Genomic DNA, 24609 nt, shown 5'->3' with positions numbered 1-24609 from the left:
CTAGATGATCACCCAAAATAAGCAGCCTCTATAAGCTTTTCATCATTTTTAAATCAAAGCTCTGAAACTTATCCTTCAGAGACTAGATCACCGCCTCACTTACCATATTACATACACAATTGCCTTATTCTCATTTTTTATCTTCCCCTGAAGACTTTTCACAACAATTAACAGATAGCTAATAGCATTTATTAGAAAAGTCCTTTCAAGAACCTTTAATTTACTAACACATAAACACAAGAATCGGAATCTTATCAATTTAAAGTATTAACTGAGACTAGTCAACCAGGAAAAATTCTTACAAGAGGAAAAAGGACAACCATGCATAGTTTTTTTAAAAAAATGTTTATTTTTTCAAAGAAAAACGGCAATAGCCAATTGGAAACCTACTTAGTCTTCAACTCCAATTTTGTTTTCTTTAAATTTAGAAGTGACTTACTGTTTTACTATTTTAAACAAACCCCCCCTTTCCCCTTTAAATGTTTACCATCTACTCGTGCTGAATCCTTCCAAGGAGATTGCTCCAGCGTATATCTCCAGGTCCTCGCTTTGCTCCTTTTACCAAAAAATGCAAAACACAATTCCATCGTGCATCTTAAGGGCTCCAATCGTCAAAAATAGGAAAAAAAAAAATCTTTGGAATAGCCAATTAAGTTGAATAAAAAAAAAAAAAAAAAATCCACACGAATGCGGTTTGGTTGGGGCAGGAATCCACTCCTATGTTCCTGGTAATCTGATCCCGCTCCATGAATCCTTGTAATTCATCCTCCCTATCCTATCCACATTATGATTTGAATCCAATGATCCAGCTCCAAGGATTGGGATCCAGTGAGCCCTCTCCAATCCAAACCTTTATAACCAGCAAAACCAAAAAAGAGGAGGCAAAATGTTAGATACTGTAATCAAAAAAGGTTTCTGGGGAATGATGAGTTATGTCTGTCATCAGTTTAACAGATGTACATCAATAACTATCAAATTCCCCAAAACAAGTTTCTGAATGGTGTTCAGATAAATTTTAGAAACTTAATCATCATAGAGACTAACTGGAAGAAGCATTTTATATTTACAGTTCAACTGATAATGCCAACACTTGTTACTGTACAGCGTATTACAGGTTTTGTGGTTGCAAAAAGTCATGTAGTTGAGTTTACTGGTATTGCTACCCACCTAAGTCTAAACTAAATCTAATGCTCCCATCTGTAATTTAATTTGTAAATTAAAGTGTTTTAAACATATGAGTCAATTATGAATATTAGTTTAAAGGGGAAGGTGAGACTTAAAAGTATTCCCAACTAGATTATCTACACCAATACGTTGGAACTCTATATTTTGCTTTCATTTTGTCTTAAAAAAAATGAAGTAGCAACGCTATATCAGTCACACAGAGGACATGCAGATTTAGCAGTATTGATATTATACTCTATCCGGTTGGAATTAAAGACACCCTGTACCCACATGTACACCAACAGCAGGTCACACATTAACAGTTGTAACTAAGCATTGTGACAAATTAGCCAGTTCTTCCCACATTAGTCCCTATTAAAACAAAAAAGGGTAGGGAGCAAAATAAATTGTTACAAAATGGGCAACGTAATTTTGCCACAATTGCCAAGGTTTAAAGAGCAAAGCAATTGTAGCTAAAGGTCACTGCATAAGATGTTTGCAAGTGTTTTAAGGTAGATGTACAATCATTTTAAACCCTTGCCTTTTAGTATAAGGTCAATACTGCCAATTTCATCTGTGACAATAGCACTTGGAGTCATACCATTGCCTCCATTATTGATCTGATCCTCCTCAATCCTCCTTTTGACAATCCTAAAATGATTGAAATGTGCTCCACAATCCTTAATCCAAAGCATTCTTAATCCATCTCTTCAGATATGTCTACAGAAAGACACATGAAAAGCAAGATAAACATAAGAACTTCCCCACGTAAGATAACCACAAACACCCCCAACAACCCAGTTCACACAAACCAGAGCAGAATAGACGTTTACATAATATCACAGTCTGAAGAGCATGGAGAGTTAACTAAATTTAAACAATCCTGTCTATGACATCACTTAAAATACAATTTATCAGACATGAGGGGAATGTAGATGTTAGGAGCAAGGGGATATTACACAAGAATGCAATTCAACACTTTAGCCCATTCTGAACAAAACAGTTTGAATTAAAAAATGAAAAGATTGTACTGAATAAAGGAAAACTGTATACAACATGGGTTCTACAAAAAGTGTCACCAATCATCTTATGTACGAGAGCGAGATCTGCTATGACGGGGAGAATAGCGTGGTGATCCTCTGCTTCTCCTTGGGGAATAACTGCGACTCCTGCTGTTGCTTCTGCTACGGCTTCTGCTACGACTACGGCTTCGAGATCGAGATCTTCCATAACTTGGACTTCTGGGCCCATCAACTTTAACCCGGATGTAGGCAGTTTCTCCCTATTGAATAGACAGAACTTTCGATTGAAAGATCTAAGCTTTCACCTGTCTTCAGGCATGCTGAATTCAATGTAACTTAAACCAGAGGCACTTTACTGGGTTTACTCGGACACCCTTGCCTGAATCTTACCTTCAAATTCCACTGTTAAGACCACTGTATCCAATTCTGGCCAAAGAAAAGAATAAGTGTATAACCTACCTCATGAGATCTAAACTTAGTGTTATCCAGTTTTCGAACTGCATAGGTCATATCTTCTTTCCGTACAAACTCCACGACACCAGTGCCATCTCGGTAAACATCAGCATAACATACATCACCTGCTTCACGCATGTGATCCTTCAAATCCTGCCAGCTTCCACTTGGAGGCAGTCCTGAAAAAGTTATTTTTTTTCAATACCAATTATCCTAAAGTTCACATTAAACTTAAAATTTACATTAGAACAAAGATTACTTTAAAATTAACGATTATTTTTAACATCCTAGGTTAAGGAGCTGTTAAGATTCTGGAATCAAGAGCCCAAAATTATTTGCAAAGTAAGGATCTTCATATTCTAGGTACTGCAACCTAATTTGGCAAATCTTAAATACAGCAATCCCTGTTTACTAAATTCACCCACAGGACTAAAATAATTTAAGACCTGGCATGAAAACTTGCATTTGTCAAACTGGTCATGCAAGGAAAACTTTAAAATGGTTTCTGCCCCCTTTCATCAACTCGCACGGAACGGTCAACTCACCAGAGACAACCACTCTGTTTTCAGAGCGCCTGGACGGGGGACCATAGCGGCCTCGGGGAGCCCCGCCACCTCCACCCCCGCCGCCGCCTCGGCCTGTACCACGGCCGCTTCGAGGAAACTCCACCCGCAGACGGTATCCATCGTAATCGTAGCCGTCGCGACCATACACCGCGTCTTCCGCATCCCTGCGTGATCACAGAAGAGCAAAGGGGTAAGGAAAAGGACCGGGAGGGGCGGCTAACTCGGTCGGAGAGCTAGCGGCCCCCCGCACATGCGCACCTGGGGTGGAAGAGCCCACATGCGCTGCATAATAGGAATGGCCCCTCCCCCACCCAGAAGCACGCCAGGCTGCCGACCACTACGGCAGCCCTCGGCGCCTCAGTTTCCCGCTCCGAGCCTGCAAGTCGGCTCTGGGGACGTCCGGAGGGCCCAGCCACAAGAGAAGCCTCGACGACTCGGCTCCTCACTCCACTCCTGCATGGGCGATTCGTCTTGCTCCCAACCTCAGAGCCCACCTCCCCATTCTCCATGCGAAGGCCTTGGAGCCTTCCCCAACTACTCCAACCTATTTCCTCAAGGCAGCAAGACCCTGACCGCCTCACCGCGGGTCCTCGAACTCAACGAAGGCGAAGGGCGGTCCTCCGCGGCGGTTCTTCAGATCGATGTCGCGGATAGCACCGTATTTGTAGAACACGTCCTCAATGTCCTTGGTTCGGATGTCTGGAGGTAAGTTCCCCACGTAGATGCGGCAGTCGTTGTTCCCTGCCGGCCCACGAATCACACCACCTCCCGACATGGCGGCGACGAAAGGCGCGGACTCGAGAACAGGTCTTCCCACCAAGCCTAGCGAACACCAGAGCGAGCCCACAGCTACACCACGTCTCCCGCGGCCCCTCCAAAATGGCGCCTTTATCAGCTCGGCGCACGGATATGGGGGGAGGGAGGAAGAGAAGCGGGAGGAAGCAGCTATTCGATCTCACTACGCACGCGCAGAAACGTAACGGGTGCTGCGAAAGGCACGCTGGCGCACGCGCGACGTCACCCTCCGCGCGAAGGGAAAAAAAGTTCCCGCGTTTCCGATTTTGTGGAGAGGTTCGCGAATGAAGTGACCGGCTGAGTGGTAAATATTAAATACAGAGCCCTCATAAAAGGGGTTATTAACCTCTGTCGAGTCCTAAAGAATAATCAGTTTCCCCAGGAATGGGTCTCTTAAAGCAACGGCGCCCTGAAAGGATTTGGTGAAACCTAGCCGAGAGCTTTGTCCCACCATGCTCTGCGGTGTTAACGGCCTTTGGCGGGAAAGACTCACGGGGGCGGAGTCTAAGGGGGCGGGACCGGGCGGTTGCTCCGGAAACGGGGGCGTCCTAGGAGAGTGCGCCTAGTTCAGCAGTTGCGTTGTCTGTGATTCAATGCAGAGCCAAGCCGTGACTTTGTCTTTCCGCTCCGTCTCCTGCGAACTGGCCGTGGGCTGCTTACGTAAGTGTCTCATGGAGGGGAACCCAGCTTAGATTCCCTAGTAAATAGACTACACTAAAGTACCGTTCCACCTTCGGTTCGGAACCGAGCTTTGTATATAGCTCAGTTAAACACTCCTTGTGCTAGTGGCGGTGATTCGTGCTCTGACCAGTCATTGGTGGTACCTGCCACCCAGGACCCAGACCTCTGCTTCTCTCTTCAACAGCCTATCGCTAGGCCCAACGCAGCGGAAAGGTCCAGTGAAGGTTGCAGAATGAACTGTGCCTGTTATTTCTCCAGCTGCTTTCAAAGAACGAGAAAAAGCGCTCCTGCCTCTGTGTATTGCAGAATCCTGAATTTCCTTCCTTTTTTTGAAGTCATTACCAGGCTTCTCAAGTAATATGAATGAGCACAATGAATGTGTGAGTACTACTGGGACCACTGGAGACCACAGTTGCTGCTCAGGACTGATCCTGGTAGCATGCTGGTCCAGGGAGGTAAGAACTTTTTACATTTTTTCCTCAGTGACATCTGAAATCTAGATTTTTATATGAAATGCTGGGGTTTTTAAATATTAGTGATGAATTCAAATTAAGAAAAACAACAACAACCCTGCAGTTATCAATATGCTAAAACAGATCTGCACTCTAAGTGTGAAGATAATTTTTTTCATATTATGTATTTATTTGCAACTCCCTCTCCCCAGGGATGTGAGGCAGTTTACAGAGATACCATAAAACATTACTAAAACTGGATGGAGAAATCACGGGGAAAATAAGGGAGGAGGATTAAAATGAAGGCATTGATAAGATTAGTACACAAAATGCCTGCAGTAATAATTTGGTGAACTCCTAGAGATGGACTGCAAATTTGCCTGTGGCCATCCCGGAAGTCACAGTAAAGAAAGGAACACAGTATGTTCAAAATCCAAAGTGCCTTTGAAATTTAAAAAAATAGATCGTTTAGCAGAAGGGCATGTTTTCAGTTCTGAAAGTTGACTGAATGTATTTTACAAATGTTTCTAGTAATCCCAAAATACAAATTTAATTTGCTCCTCAACAGATCCATAGAGGATCTTTGGTAGTCCTTGAAATCTCTTCGGTGGTTTCCAAAATTATGAGTATATGTGCATGTACTTTTTTGTCTGTCCTTTAGCTCAGGAGTCCCCAACCCCTGCGCCGAGGACCGATACTGTTCGTGACCAGGCCGCACAGCAGGAGATGAACGGCAGGCGAGTGAGCAAAGCTTCATCTGCCGCTTCCCACCGCTCCCCATTGCTCGCATTACCGCCTGAACCTTCCCACCCGACCCCCCATCCGCGGAAAAATTGTCTCCCACGAAACTGGTCCCTGGTGCCAAAAAGGTTGGGGACCACTGCTTTAGCTCATCCTTCAATGACATATTTTTAAACTGAACTTTCAATTTAAAGAGAGAAGACCCTGGGAATTTCCTGGAGGTCCAGTGGTTAGGACTTCTTCCTTCCACTGCAGGGAGCATGGGTTCCATCATTCCATCCCTGGTCAGGGAATCCCACATGCGCAGTGCGGCCAAAAGAAAAAAAAAGAGAAGACCCTGATAATTTTTCAGTGAGAAGCTGACCAAAAGGGACACTATTTCAACAGATTTATTCATTTCTAGCACTATCCTACTTGGTTAGCAGCAGAAGAGATGAGAGTTTTTAAAGAATTCCAGGCACATCATGTATTGGTTCTTACATTCAATATTTATTTACTGAGCACATTTTCTATCTAATTTTATCCATCCATTTATGATTATTCAGATTCATCTTTGGTTGATTAATGTTAAGTCAGTAATAACTGAAGTGATTTAAACATAGGTGCTTTTGATTTCAAGGCATTTTCATTCCAGAAAAATAAGAAAACCATGAATTTGCTTTGATTTATTCTTGTCCAATTTAATGCAGTCATTTCTGATTCTGTTCAGTTCAGAAGAATACAGGGTAAAATTTAATAGAGAGTGAATAGGACATTCTTGTTTCTCTCTTGGCCTATTTTACCGTGTTTGAGTGTAACCAAATTGTAGGTTCTGGGGTCTCTTGTAACCGAAAGTGGGGTTCGGCTGCTCACTGCTCAGAAACCAATAAAGGCCAGGTTGGTGGAAAGGAATGTTCGCTTTATTTTGGATGCCAGTGACTGTGGGGGAGGGTAGATGCCTGTCCAAAAGGCCGACTCCCCCCACCCCTCCGCCCCCGACAATTGGGGCAAGAGCTTTTATAGACAGAGGGAGGGGGCCACATGCAGAAATAATACAGTCAGCTCTGACAGTCATCTTGAAATTGGTCATCAGTGGTCTTACCAGTGTCATCTTGATTGTTTTAGGTACAGTTAATCTTCAGTTCCAGGTTCGGTTTGTTTCCATTTCTTTGAGGCCAGTTTTCGGAATTGTGGAAGCTTATGTCATGGCTACAGCCTGGTCATCATGTAGTTAACTTCTTCCACCTGGTGGGGGCTTCAGTGTCTATAAGATAGCTCACAGGATGTGGCTCAGAATATTGTCTATAGCCCTTAAGGAGGAACTAAAGGTCCTTGACTATGCTTAATGACTAAACTATTATTTGGTCTCCTCTGTTTTCTTTGTTTCTGCATTTTCTCACTTCTCTGATTAAACTTATCCTTTGGCTAAAGTTTTTCCACAGACAAAAGGCAGGCTGGGACTTCCTTGGTGGTGCAGTGGTTAAGAATCTGCCTGCCCCTGCAGGGGACACAGGTTTGAGCCCAGGTCCGGGAAGGTCCCACATGCCGCAGAGCAACTAAGTCCGTGCGTGACAACTACTGAGCCTGTACTCTAGAGCCCATGACCCACAACTACTGAGCCCACGTGCCACAACTACTGAAGTCCGCGCACCTATAGCCTGTGCTCTGCAGCAGGAGAAGCCACCGCAATGAGAAACCTGTGCACTGCAATGAAGAGTAGCCCCGCTCACCGCAAGTAGAGAAAGCCCGCGCACAGCAACGAAGACCCAACGCAGCCAATAAATAAATAAATAAATATTTTTTTAAAAGGCAGGCTAAGGACATGGGTGCGGGGGGGGGGCAAGGACCATAGGGTCCTGGTCTATTTCACTATGACAAGGTCAGGGTGTAGCAAGAAAAGTCTGGATGGCTGTTTATCAAGGTCTCCTTGGGTGATATTAGCTTGGAAATTATTACATTTAAGGGTATGATCTTATACTATCAGTGTCCCAGAGTAGATTGGCATGTTTTAGTACACAAGAGTGAAAAACAAGAAAGCGAATAAACCAAACCATTTGTTCATTTGTTGGGGGGTGAAACAGATTCATTTTTGATAACCGTGATGTTCAAATTGTACACACCAAGAAAACTTTTTGTCAGGTCTGGAAAGCAAATCAGACAGTTTCTTAGTAAATAAGGAATCAAAACAAAATGAGGTGAATCGCTTTGAGAGATGTCTCATTCAGATCCTGGTGAAACCTGATAAATGATCTCTGCCCCACAGCAGAGTGTACCTCTTCAAAGACAGGAAGATTCATACCCTCTGGACTTTGCATCTCTGTTCCCCGAATAGTGCTGGGTAAAGATTGGCAATTCTCTGTCTGTAGGCTAATCTTCATGCAAAATTTTCTCTGAACAGTGTACTATACAATTAATTAGATCTTTGCTGACCAGATTACAGCCGCTTCGTTTTGCCTCCTGAGATTACCTCCTCATCTTAATTAGGGCTTTAGAGTGTTTCTAAACTCCTCAGTTACACAGTCACGGACAGTTTTATGGATTGCTCTCACAATTCATTAAGTATGGATTTTACCAGTTTAATTCTTAGAAGCTGCCTATTTCAATACTTTTGCTGTGTATGTAAAGTTACTTCCGCAAAAAGAAACTTTAAATGCTTTCGATTCAATCCTGTAAGTATAAACTAGTGTAAGCACTATACTGTACCCTGGAAATAATTACTTCGGGAAAAAAGGAAATTCAAAGAGTTAGTTACCGTAAGGGTTGAAATCACAAGACTCAGTTTTTCAGTTATTTTCCTAACACTTAAAATCTACCTGTGGTGATGGTTACACAAATCTGTAAATATACCAAAAACCATTGAATTGTACAAGTAAAGCAAGTGAATTGTATGGTATATAAATTATAACTCAATAAAAAAAATTTTAAATGACTGGGGAAAAAAATATCTCCACAATCAGCAAAATCACTCTCCAGTACCATTCCTCTAAAGGTGTTATTAAGGCTTGGAGGTGTTCTAGAGTAATTTGCACTGAAATATGCCTTCCCTAATCTGGAAATTCTGTTTTCAGTATTTGTGTATCAATCCTTACTGTCATTTATGGGGATAACTGTTAGCTTTACTAGGTGAAGAGACACAAAGATTAGGAGTACTTAATTCCGCCGTGAATAGCAGTTACTTCCAGAAAGAGTTCACTTGCATAGTTCTCTATTCCCTTGTTCCACCTGTTTAGTGATTAGTATTCTCTGAGAAAGGAAGAAATATTAATGGTATATCTTTTTATTTCATTTATATTTGTCTCATCTTCCCTAGTAAACTAGGTTGAGGACAGATTTTTGCTGTAATTCCCTTTATTACGAGTACATTTTCTGTTAAAATGAATATTATTGACTATTTCCTGACTGCTCTTTGAAAATAATGGGACTTTAGATGAGCAGAATGTTGTTTCTATGGAAACTGTATCATGTTTCTGTCAGTGGATAGACACAATGGGTACAAGGATTGTTTTTCATTTCACAGTGTAATAATGATAGCCACTTTTCAAGCCCAAGTAAATCATCTAATAATATAGTCTTGGTAATCTTATTTTAGGACTGGCCTCCCTCATTCTTTGATTCTTCTTGTTTTGTTTTTGGCTAATTCTGGCCATCTTTACTGTCCTATTACGGATAACAATAACATGATTTTGCCAGAAAACAGCTCTCAAAATGATCTATTACAAAGAGATATACTTCTTCCATGTCTCCCTCTTCCTATTGATATTATTACTCCCTCTCTCCCTCTTCTTGCTTAATTTAAGTTCTTTCTCTTAAAAATTAAAACACCAAATCATATTGTACATTTCTTAATTGGAGTAAATGGCTGTTTAAAGAATTATAATAAAAATATGGCAGATATCCTTTATTTGCTAACAATGCTATCTTTTTTGGCAATTTTATCTTATACTATGAGCCCTATATAAGTGTTAGCTATTATTATTATTAGTAGTAATGGTATTATATGTTAATGTGTCTGTCAAGTATGTTAGAAATAATTTCAATAAAAATTTTTTTATTTGAAATTTTGAGAGTATGACTGTTTTTTCACCCTTTACTGTTTTAAAAGTTAGATTAGCTGAAAACTCTCAGAATTACTTTTCTAAATTTGCTTGCGGAGTTGAGTAGTTGCAACATAGAATACATGGCCCACAAGCCTAAAATATCTGGCCCTTTACAGAAAAAGTTCGCCAACCTCTGGCCAAGAGGGAAAAACCTGCTTTTGTAATTTTTGCCTAAACCTAATTTATAAGTTCAGTTTTGTCATGTTCTTTCTCTAGTAGGTGTTTTTGATGGGTAATATATTGTTAATAGTTGTAAACATAAGTAGTACACTTCTTCAAGTGATACTTTGCTTACACATGCTTCAGCACCCATTACTACAGTGTAATGCTAAGGTAACCTGCCAGCCTGCCCAGCCCAGAAGGGAAGGTGCTGCTCTGTTCCAACCGGTTGCATTTTTTTGTCGTCTCGTTGACTCAAAATTGCTCGTCTTAAGAGTGCAGGTTTCTGTAATTGTTCTTGCATTGACGCAGTGTCGTATGCAGAGTCCATACAGGTTCTGTTCTAAGTATCTGTTAATGTCCACTCACTGTGGAATTTGTAGGTAAATTTCCAAAATTTGCAGATTGTGTTCCACAGTTCTGGGAGCCCAGCAGCTTTCAGGCTGCTGCTAGTACCACCAGTCGCCCCAGAGGACTACTAGATGTGGATACCTGTGTAGTCTACAGTCTAGACCCATGCCCATGGGATCCTTCCTTGTCTGGCCCCCACCTGCCTCCATGTGGTCAGGAGCTCACCAGCTGCAATTCCTTCCAAGTTAATTTCTACCCTTTGTAGTATCCAGACTCCAGGGGAGGAAAAGTTCTTTCCCTTAATTTAGAGTCTCCATTTCCTGTCTTGGGATCTATCTTTATACAAGACAATTGAGAATGAGAATATTTGCTTCTAAAGGAATTCCCTCTCTTTTCTGCAGGAATATAACCTCTCCCTCTGCCTCCTTATGGGCCAACATTGATATATTTTCCAAAGTCTGGATTGTTTGCAATTAATACCACATGTAGGACCTTCTCACTGCATAGTCAAGGTTGAACCTCATCAGCCAAACATGGTCCAGTACATTTTTCTTTTTCCAGTTTCAGTTCTTCTAGTAAGTGATGAAAAACAAGTTTGAACATCCTTTATGTGGTCTCCTGGATCTGTTTGTGTTATAGTGCAAGACACAGCTTAAACAGGAACACACATCCCCGCAAAAACATATCTACATCCATATAGAGGTAAGTATTTCTGTCTATGCATTCCTAATCCCCCATAATAATTTTGCAGTGGTATAGCATGTGTTTGCCAGAAACAATGATTTACATGCCCCAGTACTGATAATATATTCAGCTTCTCAGTCTAAAATATCTGCGGTCAGAAAGGAGCTTTCTTTATAATTTTTCCCAAGGTAAGTGGGTGTTATTTTACATTTGTGCAACTGGAGAGCCCCATTGGGTAGGCTTCCTAACATAAAAGAAAAGAAACAGTCTAAAGGATTATTCATATCTTCTACCTTTATAGATACAGTAACTGCTTATCACCTTAAAATGTGTTTTCCTAGCTTCAACTAAATCCAGGTTTTAAAAAAACTATAGATATTTCTGTTAATGTTTTATCAAGTCACAATTCTAGAACGTTTCTTATAAATTCTTAGTTTGCAAGTAAATATATAAATATTTGGGACTCTAGTTACAGTTCCCACCTGACAGTGTACTTTTTTTTTTAAAATTTATTTTATTTATTTATTTTTGGCTGCATTGGGTCTTCGCGGCTGCGTGCGGGCTTTCTCTAGTTGTGGCGAGCGGGGGCTACACTTAGTTGCAGTGCCCAGGTTTCTCTCATTGCGGTGGCTTCTCTTGTTGCCAAGCACGGGCTCTAAAGTACAGACCCAGTAGTTGTGGCATACGGGCTTAGTTGCTCTGCAGCATGTGGGATCCTCCCGAACCAGGGCTTGAACCCCGTACCCCTGCACTGGTAGGCGGATTCTTAACCATTGCGCCACCAGGGAAGCCCACTGACAGTGTACTGTTAAAGTTCTCTAATTGCCCTTAAGAGAATATAATTGCCTCTCCCCAGTCAAGGAGACTGTCTCTCAACCTCTGTGACTTTGAAATTCCACCAAAAATAGCCCCCTTTTGATATGAGCTGTATAAGGAAGGCTAGACCAAGCTATTTGCCCCCTGCCTCCAAGATGACTTGTAATTTGGTGTCCCTTCAAACTGATATTCTTTAGTTTCTCAACTATGATTTAAATAGGAGATTTAAAAGATTTTCTCAATTTAAAAAAAGAACAACAAAAAAGAATATATTTCTTTAGACGTTTTTGCACCAATTTGTATGCAACTATTTGAATGCCAAAGCCATGCCCCGACCGACTCATGGTCTTTCCTGCAGAGCTTCAAGCACTTTTGAGCCTTTGTCTTAAGTAAAAGTAAGTACTTGTTCGGGGATGGTATAAAGTAATAGAGACTCTCACTAAGCATGATTTGCACTGTACCATGTTATTAAAGTGGTTTTCAAAGTTTACGACACTGTATTTAAAGACATCTATACCAACAGACTTCTGTTGGGTAATGCTTCAATAATAAAACAATCCCCCATATCTCAGTGGCTTAGCAAAATAGCCAAGGTTTACTTCTTGCTTACGTTACTTCTTGGCAGCTAGGGGTAGGCAGAGGCACTTCTCTGCGTATCTTATTCTGGAATCCGGAAATCTGGTATGGGTATGGTGGAAAGATGTGCTTTGAACAAGATGGGTTTTTGTTTAAATCTCCTATACCATTTACTACCTGTGTGATCTTGCATAACTCCCTTAACCTACTTAAGACTCTGTTTCTTCATCTATAAAATGGGGGATAATAATAATACTTCTGGGGTTGTTGTGAAGATTAAATGAAATAACATGTGGAAATCAACTAGTGGTAGAGTGCTCTGCACACAGGTTTTCAATAATTAATAGTCGTTCTTATTCAGGCTGTAAACACCTATGTGCTTGGATTTTCAATGTTTTTGGCTCAGATATCGGTCCACTTTACTCCTCTTTGGAAGAAGAAAGAAGTGAAACTCAAGTGAGTCTGTCTTGTGACTAATTTGATGTTGTGGATAGACAGCTTAGTAGAAAAGAAGGTTGGAGGTCTTGCCTAAATTGATTTTGTTTGTTTTTGTTTTTGAAATGGAAGATATGACCTATGCTGAAAAGAAGTTGAGACATCCTCTCCATGTATCACATAGAGAAACAAAAGTGCCCCTGGCCACACAGAATGCAGCCTCTAGTGCTATCCAAACATGTAGCTATTGGAAATGTGATGCAGCTCATTTGTCTTTCTATGTTTCTGAAGGATGTCTCCCTTGTGGAAAAGCTGACTGGATGATTAAAAACCTCCTGATCAATGTAATGCTTTTTTTTGTTGCTCGGGGTTTATCTATGTGTTCTTTTTTTTTTTTTTTTTTTTTTTTGCGGTACACGGGCCTTTCGCTGTTGTGGCCCTTTCCGTTGCGGAGCACAGGCTCCGGACGCGCGGGCTCAGCGGCCATGGCTCACGGGCCCAGCCGCTCCACGGCATGCGGGATCCTCCCAGACCGGGGCACGAACCCGTGTCCCCTGCATCGGCAGGCGGACTCTCAACCACTGCGCCACCAGGGAAGCCCTACGTGTTCTTTTTTTAACCAACTAGTTGGAAATACATCTCAGGTTCCCCCTTGCTAATCTGGTGTGCTGAGCAGGAGCCTGTTCTTAGAAAAGTACAGACTTTGGAGCTAAAGAGATCTGAATTTGAATCCTGACACCTCTACTTACTAGTTGTATTACCTGGGGCATCTTCTTTTATTCATTGATTCGTCTATTTGTGTTTTCATTCTCATTCAGAACGTTTCTCGAGCACTCTCTCTATGCCACGGGTACAAACATAAAGCCACGTGACCCTGCTGAGGACAATTTGTCCTCGGTCTACCCCAGTAGCCTACAAACTTTCCTGACCACTCACACCATGAATAAAACATTTTTGAGCACAAGCCCTTCATATATGTACATTTTAATGTATTGTGTATGTGACTTCTACACAATCGTGCACATAATAAGACATTTGATTTTAAAATGTATAGTATTGTATCACATACCACCTGGGTGAATACACCCAATTTTAGGGGCTACTGGCCTAGTGGTAAGCTTATCTGAACCTCACTTTCTTCATCATTAAAATTGTGATGATAAAATCTGTTTCATGGTATTGTTGCTCATTCATTCACTTAACAAATTTCATTGAACACTCTCCAGTGCTAGATGCTGTCTGAGGGACTGGAGATAGAGTGTTAACTGTCCATTGTGTTTTTTACTAACGGGAAACTTCCATTGGGGGGGATATTATTATATTTACTTATGTTTTTTTTTTTTCATCTCCAAAAAAGTTTATTAGCATGATTAAAAACATTTTCTTGAATAATGATAGAATTTCTAAACATGAAAGAGTATCAGTGGCTATATCCTATAACCAATATTTGCAACTGGATGGACAGTTTTATTGCCAGTCTTCATTTTATTAAAAACAATCCATATTTATTGGTTCCATGTGAAGTCATGACTATTGCTTTGCCTGGGAATGAGTCCCTACTGCAATTAAGTATAAAAAATATCTTCCATAATCGGAGTGTGACCTGCATTACTGAGTAAAGAGTTAATAAAAATCCTCAAAGAGTTGGGTTTTTGTTTTTTAAAAACATTCCTTTTACACACTACAAAGAAATAATTAGTATTTTGGCTTTTTAAATTCCTACATGATATTTAGAATGGCAGTCCCCAAAGGTCCTCCCTTCGCATAATTGAGAACGCAGACCCTCTTCTGGAGCATACATTCTTGGGGTGGACTGTGAAAATTTCAAGCTCCACGTGTTTATACTGGTTTGAGAACAAAGACAGCGTCATCCAGAACGTAGTAGTCATTATACATGTCACCTTCACACAGGTATGGCAGTCTAGTGAAAGCTTCGATAACAAAACCAGCTTTTCTGAAAACTTCAGGCAGACTATTCACTTGTTCTTCCCAATTCTGTCCCTTGATTTCCAAAATTTCTGATGGTTTATCCCACTTGCCACCGTTTTCCACATAGGGATGAAAAGGTAAGACCAGAGCAAGGACGACCCTGCCTCTAGTTGGCTCCAAGACACTTCTGATATCTTTTAACAAAGTCAGGGGCTGATCACAGCGGTCCAGCAAATTCAAGCAGCTGATGACATCATACTGGAACCCTGTATTCTGCCATTCATTTATACCAAGTACTCTGTATTTCTTCTTCTGAAGCTGCCATATCATAGTTTCAGACAGCTCAGTGGCGTAAATTTCTTCAAAATGAGGGCTCATGATTTTTGTGACTTCTCCATCTCCAGCACCTAAATCAAGAAGTCTATGCGTTTTCCAGTCTGGATTAATTTTAAGCAGTCTCTGAAACTGATCTGGTGAAAAGACAAACATTGAGCCTCTTCCTAGCAACCCATTGATAGATGTTCTAGACATAAACAGGCTAAAAACAGATGACACAAAAGAGTGATATAATTGGATAAACAGCCAGCCCGATTTCTCAATGCTGTTGTTTAAGAAGATCTGTGTTCCTTGATCAAGGTAACTCTGAACAAAGACAGCCTGGAGTGATTCACATAATTTCTCTCTGTTGCACGCATACCACTGGTGGTTCTCCTTCCTGCCGGCCGCGGCGGCCGCCGCCGGCCCGCCGGGGCCGCTCGTCATGTTCACGTACAGGGAGCGGGTGAGCGGGCTCCGCAGGGTCCACATCCTCTGCGCCAGCCACACGGACGCCAGGCTCAAACACAGCCAGCCCGCGAGCAGTCTCATCGGGGGCCGCGGCCACTCGCTCGGATCACCGCCGGCGCCGGGGCAAGGAGGAGGACGCGCCACCGCCTCCAGCCGCCGCCGCCGCCGCCGCCGCCGCCGCCCAGGATCGAGCCATCGCGCCCAACTCGCCCATCCAGCCCCTTCAGGGCCGAGGCGGGGGGTCACTTATGTTTTAATTGATATTCAATTCAGCTGGCCTTCTGTATCTGCAGGTTCCATATCTGCGCATTCAACCAACAGCGGATTGAAAATACTTGAAAAAAAAAAATACCCAGAGAGTTTCAAAAAGCAAAACTTGAATTTGCTGTATGCTAACAACTAGTTACGTAGCATTTACATTGGATTTACAACTATTTACATAGTATTTACATTGTTTTAGGTATTATAAGTGATGGAATAAGATTATTTTAAGGCAAGAAAAATTACAAGAAAAATTAAACATAAAATTCTCTCTCTGCCTGTTTGAGCCACTATCCCACTCCCCTTTAGTATGCATTGTGCATCTTCATTATACATTAACTAGATCCCCTTAGAAGATGCCTACTCACCAAAAAAAAGCAATTTCCTCCTGGTGCCCTCAAGGTAACTACTTAGGAGATAACGTTCCTGTCTCAATCCTGTAAGGTGTCACAATAACCCACTACTCACCTTGTTGGACTATGCAAACTATCAATATGTTACTTTGACGTACAACCCTTTGTCTCAAAAACTTATGTAACTGTGCCTTGACCTCCAACAGGAGGAACAGTCCTCAGAGCTTTCAGAAAGACTGTCTCCCAGGTTATAATCCTCAGGTGGCTTGAATGAAATTTTCCATTTCTCTCTTAGATTGACTATTGATTAATTTTTTGTTGACATAAGCAATCCAGAGATGATTAAAGTATATGGGAGGATGTGTTTAGATTATATGCAAATACTATGCCATATTATATAAGGAATTGAGCATCCACAGATTTTGGTAGCCACAGGGAATCCTGGAAACAATCCCCTGCGGATACTGAGGGATGACTGTATATTAAAATGCTTAACTTTTTTTTTTTTTTAAAATGCTTAACTTTTAAACACTAGTTTTTCTTAAACTTAAAAATCTTGATAATTATTAATCTAATCATACGTTGTATAAGTGTAAGATCCATTATTTTTACTTATTCTATGATTAATATTCAATTAATACCTACATTTAAAAAATTAAATCCTCAAACATTTAGCATATTATATAAGTAGTTCATCAAATTTTATTAAACATTTGAAGTACACATTTAATATATCTGATTCTATCAAACACTTCGAATTCTTAATATTAGTTCTACATTAGTCAGGGTTCAGTGCAGGAAACAGAAACACTCCAGGTGTTTTAAGCAGAAAGGGATTAAATACAGGAAGTTAGGTACTTACAAAATTGTTGGAAGAAATGGAGGAGTGGGCTCAAGGCGTACCTCTAGGTGTGACTCCCTGAACATTGCAGAACTGACCTCTCAAGGATGCTGCTTCCTCTGCCACAATCAGGAAAGTGGAGATCAGGGGGCCAGAACCTGAACAGTTAAGCCAAAAAAAAAAAAAAAAAAAATCTTGGCACACTGCCTAAAATGCTATTCAGGGATCACGGAGCTGCAGTAGCCACTACCACAATTGCCTCGTCACTGAATTGTGCTTTCTGCCACTGCTGCAATTGCTTCTCAACACCCAAGAGGCTGGGGACTGGACACTGGCAACTCCAAATTTTACCAGCACTACACACAGCAAAGTGTCAGGAAGATGGACCTTGCCACACTCCTATCTTCTGACTTATTTGATCATTGTTACTCATGTGTATAATGTGATTCCTTTAAGTGAATTGAAACCTCCATGAGGAAAGATGTCATGATTTCTTTTTATTTTTCAGCCTGTAGCACAGGCACACAGAGTTTGTTCAGTAAACATACATCAATGCTTGAGTATTCAGTACTCAAGGTATTTGATACTGTCATTTTGATGCCTTGGTTTTGATTGATTATTCTAATCCCCCATACCCTGCAGCTCAACTTCCAGTGTGCCAACCATAAGCAACTGAGCATGCACAGTAAGTACTGTTGAAGAACTGGATCACTTCCATTGGCAATTTGTCAGAGACAACCATTGTAGACATTATCATGTGGTTAAAAACATCTGCTGATGAACACGGGGAAGGGGAAGGGTAAGCTGAGATAAAGTGAGAGAGTAGAATTGACATATATACACTACCAAATGTAAAATCGTTAGTGGTTAACAGCTGCATAGCTCAGGGAGATCAGCTCGGTGCTTTGTGGCCACGTAGAGGGGTGAGATAGGGAGGGTGGGAGGGAGACGCAAGAGGGAGGGCATATGAGGATATATGTATACATATAGCTGATTCACTTTGTTATACAGCAGAAACTAACACACCATTGTAAAGCAATTATACTCCAATAAAGATGTTAAATAAATAAACAAACAAATAAATAAATACCCCCCCCCCAAAAACCATCCGCTGGTAATAGATGTTTCGTAGTGGTTGTCCACAAAAGGAAGTTTTATAGTTTGTTATATTAGGGCACCAGTACATCTAACTTCATTTATACCCAGAGCCCTAACTGTACAAACGTGTTGGGAATGGTACCCGTATATAACGCTCATGGCCATCATGCAAATCTAATATAAAGAAAAATTTCCTAATGTAACACTACTAGCCAACCCAATGATTATAAAATTTGGGACTTCCCTAGTGGTCCAGCAGTTAAGACTCCGTGCTCCCAATGCAGGGGGCCCAGGCTTGATCCCTGGTCAGGGAAATAGATCCCACAAGCTGCAACTAAAGACCTGGTGCAGCCAAATAAATAAATGAATATTTTTTTAATTGTAAAATTCTATTTAGAAAATTATAAAATTCTATTTAGAAAATTAACCAAATTCTCTTCAACTTTCAGATTAAAATCACAAATATGAATCAAAACTTTTCAAACAAATCATGATTCTAGAAGACTTCTTATTTTAAGATAGCAGAGTATAGACATTTCTGTCCCATTCTCATCTGAAAAAATACAAGTACAGGGCTTCCCTGGTGGCGCAGTGGTTGAGAGTCCACCTGCCGATGCAGGGCACACGGGTTCGCGCCCCGGTCCGGGAGGATCCCACATGCCGTGGAGCGGCTGGGCCCGTGAGCCATGGCCGCTGAGCCTGCGCGTCCGGAGCCTGTGCTCCGCAATGCGAGAGGCCAATGCGAGAGTCTGCGTACTGCGCAAAAAAAAAATAAATAAAAAATAAAAAATACAAGTATAGAAATCAGAAATGCAAACCCAGTCTTTGACGAAACTAGAAGACATCTGAGGCCTTAAATCATACAGGAAAGTAGAAAGTACATGGGTGACTTGGCAGATTGGCAGAGTTACAGAAGGGCAAAACTGGACGCCCTAAACAATAAGCTGAATTCTCACAAAACCCATGAAAGGCTCAGAAACAGGGGTTCCAGGTATTTGGGTGGGTGACGCTGACCTAGGAGACAGACTCTCTGGAAAAGTTCAATTTGACCAAAAGCAAAAGAATTGTAGCCAGCTCTCCCTAAAGTGAAGTCCTGCCCATAAATGGTGCTTTCAATTAAGTTTTTAGTGCTGGGGCTTTCCTGGTGGCGCAGTGGTTAAGAATCCGCCTGCCAATGCAGGGGACACGGGTTCAAGCCCTGGTCCGGGAAGATCCCACATGCCACAGAGCAACTAAGCCCCTGCGCCACAACTACTGAAGCCTGCACGCCTAGAGCACGTGCTCTGCAACAAGGGAAGTCACCACACTGAGAAGCCCATGCACCGCAACGAAGAGCAGCCCCCGCTCGACACAGCTAGAGAAAGCCCGCGTGCAGCAACGAAGACACAACACAGCCAAAAATTAAAAAAATAAATAAAAAGTTTTTAGTGCCTTACTCCTGTATATGAATGGCCAGTCAAGGGCTGCCAGACATTTAAAGAAAGTATCTAACAAGAGAGAGAGACTGAAGTGAATAAATAGGAAAAAGAGATTGAACATGTACACGTGGTGTATATATAAAGTAATCATGGAATAAGAAAGAAGTACTCTTGAAAATTCAAGATATGATCGTAAAAATTAAAGAAAAAGCTAAACAGAGGAGTAAAAAGATAAAATCAAGGAGACCTCAAAACATAAATAAATAAATAAATAAATAAATGAGACCTCTCAGAAATTAGAACAGAAAAACCAATAAATGACAATAAGGAGAGAAAGGATAAGAAAATTAGAGGATTAATTCAAGAAGTTTAAAAACTACTGGTGAGCATTCCAAAAAGGCAGAACGGTAAGAAGAATATCATCAAAGAGACATATTTCCCAGAACTAAAGGATAAGAATCTTCAAATTGATAAGAGACCACCAAAATGCCCAGCACCATGAACAAAAAGAATACTCTTGCCAAATTACATCACTGTAAAAATTTAGAATACCATAGATAAAGTATTCTAAGAGCTTCTAAAGAAAAAAAATAGATCACATACAAACCTCTCCCCCCCCACCCCCAAAATCAGAATATCGTCAGATTTCTTAGTAACAACACTGGAAGCTAAAACAACAACAATAGCAATAATGGAGCAAATCCCTTGACATTTTCTGAGTGAAAATTTATTTTCAGTGTTCAACCCTATACTGAGCCAAACGCTCAATGAATGAAGCCAAAATTTTCAGAGATGTTATCTTCCATTCACTATTTCTCAGGATGCTGCTGGGGAGCTAGAAGAAAGAAGTAAACCAAGAAAAAGGAAGACATTGGATGCAGGGAACAAGAGGTTTATATATATAGAGAGAGAGAAAGGAAGTTTCCAGCATGATGTCAAAGGATAGACCCAAGAGCATAATTCTGTAGCTTCTTTAGAGAACAGCTAGTCTAGATTGGAGCTGGCCAATGAAAAAGTACAGGTGTGGTGCCTCTAGCAGGGGAAAAAGTAACAGATCATTGAAAAAATTGATCATGTAAAGCTTGTAATGAAACATTTCCATACTGGGGAGTATTGCAAGATTTAACTCAAGTTCAAAGAAATTTAAGTACATAAAAAATGAGGTTGGTATATCCATACAATGGAATATTACTCAACAATTAAAAGAAATTAGTTATAAAAAGACATGGTTGAATCTTAAATGCATGTTGCTAAGTGAAAGAAGCCAGTCTGAAAAGACTACATACTGTATATATTCCAATTATATGACATTCTGGGAAAGACAAAACTATAGAGATGGTTAACAGATTAGTGATTGTCAGGGGCTCAGGAGGAGGGGAGTAGAATAGGTGAAACAAATGGGATTTTTTTTAGGGTGATGAAACTATTCTGTACGATACTATGAATATAAGACCTAAAACCCGTAAAACTTTATAGCACAGAGTATAAAGTTTAATGCATACAAGTTTTTTAAAAATTTTATTGAAGTATAGTTGATTTACAATGTTGTGTTAATTTCGGCTGTACAGCAAAGTGATTGTTATACATATATATTCTTTTTCATATTCTTTTCCATTATGGTTTATCACAGGATATTGAATGTAGTTCCCTGTGCTATACAACAGGACCTTGTTGTTTATCCATTCTGTATATACTAGTTCTCATCTACTCATCCCAAACTCCCAACCCATCCCTCCTGCACCTCCCTTCCCCTTGGCAACCACAAGTCTCTTCTCTATGTCTGTGAGTCTATTTCTGTTTCATTCATTTGTGTCATATTTTAGATTCCACTTATAAGTGATATCACATGGTATTTGTCTTTCTCTTTCGGACCTACTTCACTTAGTATAATAATCTCTAGTCACGTCCATGTTGCTGCAAATGGCATTATTTCATTCTTTTTAATGGCTGAGTAGTATTCCATTGTGTATATATACCACATCTTCTTTGTCCATTCATCTGTTGATGGACATTTAGGTTGTTTCCATATCTTGGCTATTGTAAATAGTGCTAATGTATACAAGTTTTAATTACCATTCAGGAGGTTTGGGGAACCCAGCATGAAATACAAAGTGTGATAAAAGAATCTAAATATATTGCAAATATATGAAGCAACCTCTCTGAAGCAGGTAGGGGAATAAAGAAAATGAGTGGAGTCTATAAAACTAAAGGCAAAAGGAACTGTACATAAGCACTCTACACTAGTTAATAAAAAACAAGTTGCTTCTGGGACTTCCCTGGTGGTCCAGTGGTAAAGAATCTCCCTTCGAATGTAGGGGACATGGGTTCAATCCCTGGTCAGGGAACTAAGATCCCACATGCCATGGGGCAACTAAACCCACGCACCACAACTACTGAGCTCTTGGGCCTCAACTAGAAAGGCTGTGTGCCATGAACTACAGAGCCCACGTGCCCTAGAGCCTGCGCGCCACAACTGGAGAGAAGCCTGTGAGCCACAACAAAGAGCCTGCATGCCACAACTAAGACCAGATGCAGCCATAAATAAATAAATAAATAAATAAATCTTAAAAAAAAGTTGCTTCTCATTTTAACAAATCTGAAATCACTACATGTGTATACTGGAATTGAACAGTTAAGTAGATGGATGGCTGATGGTGGGAGCTAAATTCTCATTGGAATTGTTGGGATTGTTTTATGGAATAAAGATATGATCATTATTCAACTAAATGTATTTATTTTATAGCTCATCCAAAATTGCCACACATCAGCAGAACACCCAGAGAAGCAAATAATTATCTTTATGCCCTTGGATTAGGCAATAGTTTCTTAGATGTTGACACCAAAATCTCAAGTGACAAGAGAAAAAAAATAGATAAATTGGACTTCATGAAAAGTAGAAACATCTTGTGCTTCCAAGGACAACATCAAGAAGGTGAAAAAAACCCACAGAATAGGAGAAAATGTTTCCAAATCATTTCTCTGATAAAGGAACTTGTATCTAGAATATAGAAAGAAGTCTTACAAATCAATAATAAAACGACAAAATCTAATTTAAAATGGACAAAGATCTGAACAGACATTTCTCCAAGATAGACAAATTGCCAATAAGCACCTGAGAAGATGCTCAACATTATCAGGGCAATGCAAATTAAAACTGTGAGATACCACTTCACACCTACTAGGGTGGCTATAATCAAAAAGTCAGATGACAAGTATTGGCAAGGATGTGGAGAAATTAGCACCCTCATATACTACTGGTAGGAATGTATAATGGTGCAGCCACTTTCGAAAACAGTCTGACAGTTCACCACATAGTTAAACATAGGCTACCATGTGACCCAACCCTTCCACTCCCAGGTATATATTCTAGAAAAACATATGTCCACGTAAAAACTTGTATATGAATGTTTATAGCAGCATTCTTCATAATATCCAAAAAGTAGAGCAACTCAAATGTCCATCAACTGATGAATAGATAAACAAAATGTATATCCATACAATGGAATATTATCTGGCAATAAAAAGAAGTGAAGTACTGAAATATACTACAACATGGATGAAACTTGAAAACATTATGCTAAGTGAAAAAAGCCAGTCACAAAAGACCACTTAATGTATAATTCTGTTTATATGAAATGTCCAGAATAGACAAAGCAGATTAGTGGTTGCCTAGGGTGAAAGTTGGGAGAAAATGGTGATGTGGGTATGTGACTGCCAGTGGGTGTGGAGTTTCTTTTGGGGGTGATGAAAATGTTCTGGAATTAGATACTGGTGATGGTTGAACAACTCTGAGAATACACTAGAAACTATTGAATTGTACATTTTTAATTGCACATTTAAACATTGAATTGTACATCTTAATGGGTAAATTGTATGATATGTGAAATATATCTCATTAAAATTGATATTAAAAAAAAATGCCACCTAGCACTGTGCCTTGCCCATGGCAGAGACTGAATTAAAAGTTCTTTTTCCCTTTCCTCTTCCCCAAATTTCCCTACCCAGGACACCCCTGAAAGACTTCCTAGATTTTTTCACCTCTGACAGGATTTTACCTACCACTATCTTAGCAATCAAGATTTTCTCTTTTCACACAAATACCACACCCTTTAGATCTTCCCCTTCTGCTGCCTGCTGTCACCCTGTAACTTTCTAAGATAGGACAGCCTTAGATGACACTCATTTGATTGCTGAGGGGCCAGGGACTAGCTTGAAGCAGCTTGATAACCCAGGCTCTGCACAGGCTGTATCTGGGCCTTCCACCTCTGAGGTTACTACACAGCTCTAGCTGGAGGTTTCCAAGACTCACACCTGCCTCTCCTGCCCCTCTCTTCTTTCTCTGGTCCAAGCCAGACCATTTCTTCCCTCAGCTCCCTTAATCAATGACAAAATGCTCTTTCTCTCTGGACGTCAGGTCTACCCTTTAGTAAAAACTTACTTAAAATTAAAAAAAAATCAACCCACCAACAAAACCCAGTAAATATTAATTTCTTCACAACTCCCTAAAACTTGATGGAGAAATATTTCCCCAAGTCTCCAATTTACCAAAATCTCCCTGAATTTGTCCTACTGTTGGTTTGATGTCACTCTTTGGGCTTTCTTTGCTTATCTATAAAGAAAGAAGACTTCAAGAGTGAACGGAGTCCAGATTATCTGAGGCTACTCCAGTTCTTATTACCTTTACCTTCACATAAGCCTTTTCTTTCTTTCTTCTTCTTCTTCTTTTTTATACAGCAGGTTCTTATTAGTTATCTATTTTATACACCTTAGTGCATATATATCAATCCCAATCTCCCAATTCATCCCACCATCACCATTCCCCACTTTCCCCCCTTGGTGTCCATACGTTTGTTCTCTACATCTTTGTCTCTATTTCTGCCTTGCAAACCGGTTCACCTGTACCATTTTTCTAGATTCCACATATATGCGTTAATATATGATATTTGTTTTTC

General features: G+C 40.5%; 1 protein-coding gene, 1 long non-coding RNA gene and 1 pseudogene across 5 annotated transcripts; 1 reads left to right on the top strand and 2 right to left on the bottom strand.

Moving 5' to 3' along the window:
• Nucleotides 1-326: 326 nt before the first annotated feature.
• On the bottom strand, nt 327-4122 carry SRSF1 (serine and arginine rich splicing factor 1). 3 transcript variants are annotated; one of them, XR_009560202.1, is made up of 5 exons: nt 3787-4122; nt 3185-3369; nt 2646-2818; nt 1766-1884; nt 327-850 (listed from the first exon to the last, which is right to left on the bottom strand). XR_009560202.1 is itself a non-coding variant. In XM_060289936.1 (4 exons), exons 1-4 carry the CDS (start codon nt 3978-3980, stop codon nt 1846-1848), a joined length of 591 nt encoding a protein of 196 aa, XP_060145919.1. In that variant the 5' UTR covers nt 3981-4122; the 3' UTR covers nt 327-1845. The 3 variants fall into 3 exon arrangements, 2 of the variants coding, with proteins under 2 accessions (XP_060145919.1, XP_069900521.1); XM_060289936.1 differs by having other exon boundaries at nt 327-1884; XM_070044420.1 differs by having other exon boundaries at nt 327-2446; nt 3787-4121.
• Nucleotides 3494-9868, top strand: LOC115866325 (uncharacterized). 2 transcript variants are annotated; one of them, XR_004044623.2, is made up of 5 exons: nt 3494-3910; nt 4600-4660; nt 4866-5136; nt 5795-6002; nt 7285-9868. It is a non-coding gene; the product is annotated as an uncharacterized lncRNA (long non-coding RNA). The 2 variants fall into 2 exon arrangements; XR_009560203.1 differs by lacking the exon at nt 7285-9868 and having other exon boundaries at nt 3495-3910; nt 5795-6906.
• A 4446-nt stretch (nt 9869-14314) lies between these two features.
• LOC115866326 (protein-L-histidine N-pros-methyltransferase pseudogene) lies at nt 14315-15805 on the bottom strand (annotated as a pseudogene).
• Nucleotides 15806-24609: the final 8804 nt, after the last annotated feature.

Source organism: Globicephala melas, chromosome 20, assembly GCF_963455315.2.
Source record: "Globicephala melas chromosome 20, mGloMel1.2, whole genome shotgun sequence".
NCBI classification, from domain to species: Eukaryota; Metazoa; Chordata; class Mammalia; order Artiodactyla; family Delphinidae; genus Globicephala; species Globicephala melas.
This window is presented reverse-complemented; position numbering and strand designations above follow the sequence as displayed.